Here is an 8,033-nt window from a genome sequence, read left to right on the forward strand (position 1 = left end):
CCACTTAAAAAATGTAACTAACTTTAGTAAATTGACTTGTTTTGTCATAGTTTTATTAATTTAGACTTGAAAATAATCAAATTGAAAGACCCTTATGCAGAGGTGGAAAGTAATGAATTAAATGTTTTTCAAAAATGTAGTTTTTTTTCAAAGTACCTGTACTGCTACGTTTAAAATCACGTCCTTTACTGAGTTTAACAAAAATCAACTCACTGTGAATTGGCATTAATTAAGGTCCCTGAGTAAGTGAGTGAGTGAGGACAGACAAGTGAATGAGTCGGACAGGCGAAAGATGAGGTGGATTGGCGTTAATTAAGTCCCTGAGTAAATGAGAAAGTTAAAGCATTTGTGACCTTTGACCCATGTTGACAGATACATTATGTGTTTACATATTTTATTTTGTCAGCACTTTAATTTGTTCAGGTTTTGCCTTTAATTGAAAAAACAATTAGCGTGAGATTTGTGTTCCCTTGTCGCTTTTGCATGACACAAGAAAGGACCTACACTTCATAAGAGGTTGGGTATAAACAGCCTTGAAATGTCAATAGTTTCTTTTTGTAGTTCTTAAATATCAAAAATGAGACAAACTGTAACTCTTTAAATGTAGTATATTATAGTATTATCTTCATTTTAAAAGGTCAAATCATTTATTTTTGCACCTCCAGGTTCATTTTAATTGGACAAAAATGGCTCTTTTCAATCTAGAGGCTGCAGACTTCTGAACTCGAGCAAAAAAACACATTTATTCCCCTGTGAAAACACTTTTAAACCACTTTTTCCTGCCGAGTGCTAAAGGGAAATCAGAAGGAAAGGGCAGCACAAACTGGTGGTACAAAAGCAGAACGTCCTTGTGAATCTGCGCAGACTTGCTGCTCCAACCAGGAGGCCAACGCTATAGTTTGTGGTGTTTGTGGTTTCCTGGGGAGTGGTGCATGTATGAGGTCATGTGTGTGCGTCTGTGTACGTTTGTGTGTTTGTGTGTGTGTGCTTTAATTTGTGAGGATCGTTCCTGACATAAACAACACCATTAAAGTCCTCATGGAGAACAAAGTTATTGGTCCCATTAACCTCGTTTTCCGAGGAACTGGTTGAGTTTACGGCTTAGATTTGAATTGCGGTTATGGTTAAGGTTAGGGACTGACTTGGTATGGTTACGGTTATGGATGAACTAATTTAAATATCTAACTTTGTTTAAACTGTCCAAATAAATGGTAGTCAATGCGAGTTCTTAAAAGGATAGCTGCACAAACCTGTGTGTGTGTGTGTGTCCGAGCAATGTGGTGAATACATGGAGGAATGCCTGGTATGACTAATGTGGTGAGATCTGGAACGCTGACAGAACCTTCTCACACACACAGAATTCCTCATGGTCAGCCAGCATGAACTTCATGTGGGAAATAACTGAGCGAACGCACTTCATTCCATCTCTTCCTTGACATTTCCGTGTGCTGGTGAGGACCTGATTTTGACTTTTTGTTGGTGTGTTGTTCAGCAGCTGAAGTTCCTGACCCTGTAATCACAGCTCCACGACCAACATTACCGAGACCAACGTGGTAATTTCGGGTCTATGTTTAGGAAGTTTATATGTTGTGCATTTCACGAGAGAGAGAGTTTTGGACTGTGGTGTAAGAAATTAGTTAAATAAGGAAGTATTTAACAGTTTACATACAGTTTTCTGTATGTAAACTGAACGATCAGCTGGACATTTGTGTAAAATGTACTTAACCCATAATGTCAGGGTTTTCTGCATGGCATAATTGATACATATGGGTAACATTTTACTGTAAAACAATAACAGGGAAGTTAATATTATCTTATTTCTACAGTAATGACCAAGTAATATCTTGATAATAATGCATTGGACATGGGGAGGACATGTTGCATCTTTACAATATATGGTAATTTTATAGTCATGTTTGTTATGGTTTCATATTATTATGGTTTTATACTGATGGTATTCTGTAGTATTCTCAATAACAAACTCACGGGATGTAACTTTGGAAATAACATGGTATCACTGAAATATAATCTACTTATTACCACACACTATTGCTATTGTTATTACCAAGAGTTCAAGTTATAATGAGTTATTTCTGTATGGGGGCTTTTTATTAATCAACATAAATACATTTATATTTTGAAAAAACACTTTTTATTTAGAAACAATGTGAAATAACATCATACATATTATTATTTCGACTGTTTTTTTCTTTTTCTCAAAAGGTTGGACTTGGACCGGCCCCCTATTGACCAAACATTGTCATTTCAGGTTGAGAGCCCTGCTCTTCAGTCCTATTAAGTGAACCAACAGCACCCCCGTGTGGTGGCGTCACAACACGTCATAACAACGTTGTTGTAAATAAATATTATGACGCTCACTGAGGTCACATTTTTTTGACATTTTGAGGAATTATGAAGTCATTATTTTTGCCTGCAGTCATTAAATCAACATTTGTTTCTCCTTCTTTCTTTTTGCCGTAGGTGTGAATCTCCTTCGGTGTGGCGATGGCCGACAGCTCGCAGTGTTTCTACTGTCGGGAGGACCTCGGCGGTAAGCGCTATGTCCGCAGTGAGGGCAGAACCGTGTGTGTCCGCTGCCACACCAAGTTCTGTGCACACTCATGCGCCGAGTGCCATCGACCCATCTCCGTGGAAACCAAGGTGAGATGGCTGGCTCTGGTTGTGCAGACATAATTTAATTTCTTTTTATTTCCATGCACGTGCTGAATAATCCAACCCCCCACCCCTTCCTTCCACCAGGAGCTCAGCCACAAGGGCCGCTACTGGCATGAGGAGTGTTTCCGTTGTGCCAAGTGTTACAAACCTCTGGCCAAGGAGCCGTTCAGCACCAAGGACGACCGCATCATGTGTGGAAAGTGCTGCTCCAGAGAAGACGCTCCGCGCTGCCACTGCTGCTACAAACCCATACTGGCAGGTGAGACCGTGTGCCAAGGAGAGAGCCGAAGCTCAAAGTTGGGAGTTTCTGGAGTCAGTGATGAGTTAAGTTGAAAAGCTTTATTGAAGACAGTTCAGATCTGAGGAGAACGAGATGTTAACAGTCGGGCATCGTGTACCATAACCATCGAGTTATGGTATACTGAGGAGAGGAGGGAGAGCGGCGTCAGGTCAAGATGTCTGGCGCCTTCCTGGTGATACCTAGAGTTTTGAAAAAGTAAAGTAAGAGAGGCGAGGTTGAGATGGTGCCAGGCAGGAGGAGACCACAGAGGTGCTGTGAAGGAGGACATGAGGACAGTTGGTGTAACAGAAGAGGATTAGGGCAAGATGGAGGCAGGCGATCTGCTCTTGTGACCCCTAAAGAAGTAGAAGGATCAGGTACGACAGACTAAAGAACAAAAATAAAAGCAGGTTCTGTGATTTCAGCTACTTGAGTTGCTGTGGGATTTTGAAGCACGATCCTCTCTTTGTTTTCCATCTCCTGCAGGAACAGAGAGTGTGGAGTACAAAGGCAACTCCTGGCACGACGAATGTTTCACCTGTTTCAACTGTAAACGGCCAATCGGCTCGCAGAGTTTCCTCTCCAAAGGAAGTGACCTTTACTGCAGCCCCTGCTATGACAAGAAGTTTGCTAAACACTGTGTTGGCTGCAAAAAGGTAGTGACCTTTTTTTTTTTTATTTCTGGCACAGAGCATAACAACCAGATCCATTTACACTCCCCTGTCTTCTGTCTGTGTGCAGACTATCACCTCTGGAGGAGTGAACTACCAGGACCAGCCGTGGCACAGCCACTGTTTTGTGTGCAGCGCCTGCTCAAAGTCTCTGGCAGGGTTGAGTTTCACCAACCACCAGGACCAGGTCTTCTGTGTCGACTGTTACAAGAGCTCTGTGGCGAAGAAGTGCACCGGCTGCCATAACCCCATCACTGGTAATGAACAAACATCATCTTACTCCAAGGAGTGAATGAATGAATGAATGAAGGCTGAGGCATTTTACAGCTCATATAATAAAAATAATGCCACACTGCCACGCACAAAGAACGATGCCTTTAATATTTATTCTCGTAAAATTACGACTTTATTCGACTTTATTCACATAAAATGACATCATTATTCTCGGAAAAGTACGACTTTATTCCCGTAAAATTATGACTTTATTCAAAAAAAAGTTGCGATTTTATTCTCATAATATTGCGACTTTATTTCTCATTTATTTTCAAAATATTCTGACTTTATTCTCCTAAAATTATAATGTTATTCTTGCAAAATTACACATTTATTCTCATATTCCGACTTTTTTAATATTACGACTTTATCCTTGTAAAATTCCGACTTAATATTCTGATTATATTGCAAATTCATTCTTGAAAGATAACATTGTTTTCTCTCTCTTCAGCCGTAACCCGTCCTCTGGTTTTCTCCTCCCAGGTTTTGGTAAAGGAGTGAACGTGGTGAACTACGAGGGCGGCTCCTGGCACGAGTACTGCTTCAACTGTAAGCGATGCTCCCTCAGTTTGTCCAAAAAGCCCTTTGTCACTAAGGGAAGAGACGTCCTCTGCACCGACTGTGGCAACAAGTAGAAGATGTGGAGATGGATGTGGAGAGCAACTGCAGTGGATGCAGTTTTATTTTTATTTTTGTCATTGCTTTGCTTAAGGTTGACGTTACAGGTTGTTTTAAGAAATCATATCTCACATGTTGCTGTCAGACAATACTGTACATAACTGAATATGTATTATTTTTTTTCACCTTCTTTTAGCACAAATTACTGCTCCTGTTAAATAATGTGTTGTTTAAAATGTGATATTTTCCTATGACCAAAACAAGTTTTAATCTCTACATGTACTTTCAGATTATCAATAGAGTTGATACGGTTGTGTGTATGTTTTTTTTTTGTTTGTTTGTTTTTTATTAAATAAACTCTTCTGCACCTTTTGTAAGCAATTTTGTCCTGAAAGCATTGATGGTTTTGATGTGTTGCTAAAAATAAACTTTCTACAGAACGGGAAAGGTGTGAACCATTTGCACGTGATTTGAATATTGAAATCTCTCCGTTGTCCAAACGGGAAATAGGATTTTTTTGAATTATTCAAATGAAAACATTTACCTGCAGTAAAGGAAGTGCAAGCTTTCTGTGTAACCTACTGTCAGAGAATGTTGTGTTAGTTCTTTGACAGGAGCCATCCCAGTGACAGGTCAGTCTCCTGCTGCTGCCTTTATGTTGCTCTCTGTTCAGTGATTTCACTCTGCGGTGTTTACAGAAAGCTGTGCGTGTGTTTGTCAAAAGTAATTACCTTCTGGTTCAGTACCTTCTTTTGTGTGGGAGTAAATAATTTTCTTTTTCAGACTACGCTTTGATTGGACTGGTAAGATGTTGTCCACTTATCTCTGTCGCACTATTGTCTGTATCTAACCCACACACACACACACAGCTGTGTGTTCAAGGATCTTTTCTGTTGTCACTGCTGGACCACAGTGCTACTTTGTTCTAAGGTAAGATGCTAAAACTTGGATTCTATCATTAGTTTTCATGAGTTACTTGTTTTTTTTTTAAGAGAATGAACTTGTTCTTGTCTTCAATGTTTTAGGATGACTCTCATCTACAATGTCCTGATTGCATTTGCCTCTCTGTGTCTGCTGATATTTCCTCAGTCTTCTTATTGTGGTATGTGAAGATGGTTTGACACACATCAACGTTGGATTAATAGTTAAAATAAATAAATATTGGTCCTTTTAATTAGGGATGGGAATCAGTATTGGCCCGGTACTGGGTAAAATCACTGGATTGGATTAGAATGTAGAATCTGATACAGTCCATGAAAAAATATAAATAAATATCAGCAAAAGCATTTTAGCAGAGTCATGTCTGGGCTGTGTATTTCCTTCTTTTTGGGGAGAACGATATTTGTCACACAGTTGTATGTACGTTCATAAATGGTCTAAAATGACTGTAATCGGAAATTATATCCGTAGATACTCAGGTTTTTGATATTGGTATCGGACACCACCATTTAAATAAAATATCATGGAACATAATTCTAAAGTTTTCGACACCTCAAATGTTGACAGGTTTTGTTTATTCCATTCCATAATTATTGTCAGCGACTACAGTACAGATAATAATTGTTTGTTAAAAAAATATCTTATAACATGGGTTTAAAATTCAGAATAATAGTAATATTATTGTTATTATTAAGTAAGCACACAGGTAACACTGTCACAGGTTTTTAAATACATTTGAATACAGAGTACATGTGAAGTCATTTAACTATCAACGATTGTTTCAATATCAGAACATAAAACCTAAAAGTTGAGAAGTTAGTTTCTGCATTTATATTAAAGCAGAGGTTCCCGTTATTATATTCAACATGTCATTTCATGTTTGTGTGTGTTATTATTTTATTTTACTTTAATAATTTGACATTCACGTTTCATTAAAATAAAACAACAAAAAAAAGATATAGTTCACCAACTATATAAACATACGGAAGAGTATTAGGGCCACATGTAAAACAAACAAAACCGTAAAATAAATAAAAGCAGGTTCTGTGATTTCAGCTACTTGAGTTGCTGTGGGATCTTGAAGCACGATCCTCTCTTTGTTTTCCATCTCCTGCAGGAAAGGAGAGTGTGGAGTACAAAGGCAACTGCCATTACAATGAAAGTTTCACCCTTTTCAACTGTACAAACGGCTCCCAGAGTGTCGTCTCTGAAGAAAGATACCTTTACTGCTATAACAAGATGTTGGCTAAATACTGTGTTTGCGAACAGGTATTGAAATTTTTTTTATTTTCTGGCACAGAGCAGAACAACCAGTTCCTTTCAGACTGTAGTTCTCGCTCTTTTTTTTTTTTTTTATAGAAGAGGATGTTGGCGTTGAACGTCAAAACTATATGACTATTTACACTCTCCTGTCTTCTGTCTGTGTGCAGACTAAAAGCCATGGAAGAGTGAAGTGCAAGGACAACAGCCACCGTTTAGTGTGCAACAACTGCTCAAGGTCTCTGGGAGGGTTGAGTTTCTCCTGCGTCGACTGTTACAAGAAGAAGTGCAGTGGGTGAAACATCATGAAACATCATCTAACTCCAAGGAGTGAATGAATGAATGAAGGCTGAGACATTTTACAGCTCATATAATAAAAATAATGCCACGCTGCCACGCACAAAGAACGATGCCTTTAATATTACGACTTTATTCTCGTAAAATTACGACTTTATTCTCGTAAAATTATGACTTTATTCTTGTAAAATTATGACTTTATTCTTGTAAAATTATGACTTTATTCTTGTAAAATTACAATTACAACAAAAATAAATGAAGAGAATTCTGAAAAAAAGTCAGAGATCTGAGTTTAAAGAAAAAGTCAGAATTCTGACTTTTTTCGGGCCACAAAAAAGTAAAAAAGGAGAAAATCTCAGAATATAAATAATCATCTTTCATGATAATATTTTTTTTTCACAGAATGCAGTTCAGAAGAATCCTCCAGCAGCGGCGGCGGTGGCGGCGGCAGCAGGTTTACTCAGACACACATATGTACAGTACACATGTTAACAAATGGGTTCTACAGCAATCAATATATTTCTCATTGATTTGCATTGCAAAGCAAGTGTCTATTATAAGTGTTCGGGCTCAAAGCTGCAGTCTCTCTGAGGTTATGAGTTCTCTTTTGTACGTTGCTTTGGATAAAAGTGTCTGCTTAAATGTAAATTTTTGACCGATTTTGGACAACATACTATACTATGACTTTTTGACTGATATTGGACGACATACTATACTATGACTTTTTTGACTGATTTTTTTTGACCACCAGCCCCACTACCAGCACCACCAGCACAACCAGCCCCACTACCAGCACCACCAGCACCAGCCCCACTACCAGCACCACCAGCCCCACCAGCCCCACCAGCACCACCAGCCCCACTACCAGCACAACCAGCCTCACTACCAGCACCACCAGCACCACCAGCCGCACCACCAGCCCCACCAGCACCAGCCCCACTACCAGCCCAGCCAGCACCACCAGTACCAGCCCATTAGCAACCAGACCCACCACCAGCACCACCAGCCCACCAGCCCCA

General features: G+C 39.2%; 2 protein-coding genes across 4 annotated transcripts; both read left to right on the forward strand.

Annotated features, from left to right (window-relative positions):
* Positions 1-665: 665 nt before the first annotated feature.
* LOC122761314 (four and a half LIM domains protein 1-like) lies at positions 666-4,862 on the forward strand. Of its 2 annotated transcripts, XM_044016501.1 has the most exons (6): positions 666-1,451; positions 2,482-2,661; positions 2,761-2,935; positions 3,443-3,612; positions 3,698-3,884; positions 4,384-4,862. In XM_044016501.1, the coding sequence occupies exons 2-6, from the start codon at positions 2,506-2,508 to the stop codon at positions 4,533-4,535; spliced, it is 840 nt and encodes a 279-aa protein (XP_043872436.1). In that variant the 5' UTR covers positions 666-1,451; positions 2,482-2,505; the 3' UTR covers positions 4,536-4,862. The 2 variants fall into 2 exon arrangements, with proteins under 2 accessions (XP_043872436.1, XP_043872435.1); XM_044016500.1 differs by lacking the exon at positions 666-1,451 and having other exon boundaries at positions 2,435-2,661.
* A 172-nt stretch (positions 4,863-5,034) lies between these two features.
* LOC122761315 (four and a half LIM domains protein 1-like) lies at positions 5,035-7,130 on the forward strand. 2 transcript variants are annotated; one of them, XM_044016503.1, is made up of 4 exons: positions 5,035-5,448; positions 5,544-5,620; positions 6,575-6,726; positions 6,888-7,130. In XM_044016503.1, exons 2-4 carry the CDS (start codon positions 5,545-5,547, stop codon positions 7,014-7,016), a joined length of 357 nt encoding a protein of 118 aa, XP_043872438.1. In that variant the 5' UTR covers positions 5,035-5,448; position 5,544; the 3' UTR covers positions 7,017-7,130. The 2 variants fall into 2 exon arrangements, with proteins under 2 accessions (XP_043872438.1, XP_043872437.1); XM_044016502.1 differs by having other exon boundaries at positions 5,134-5,150; positions 5,302-5,620.
* The last annotated feature ends 903 nt before the right edge of the window (positions 7,131-8,033 follow it).

The sequence above is a fragment of the Solea senegalensis genome, unplaced genomic scaffold, assembly GCF_019176455.1.
Source record: "Solea senegalensis isolate Sse05_10M unplaced genomic scaffold, IFAPA_SoseM_1 scf7180000014553, whole genome shotgun sequence".
NCBI classification, from domain to species: domain Eukaryota; kingdom Metazoa; phylum Chordata; class Actinopteri; order Pleuronectiformes; family Soleidae; genus Solea; species Solea senegalensis.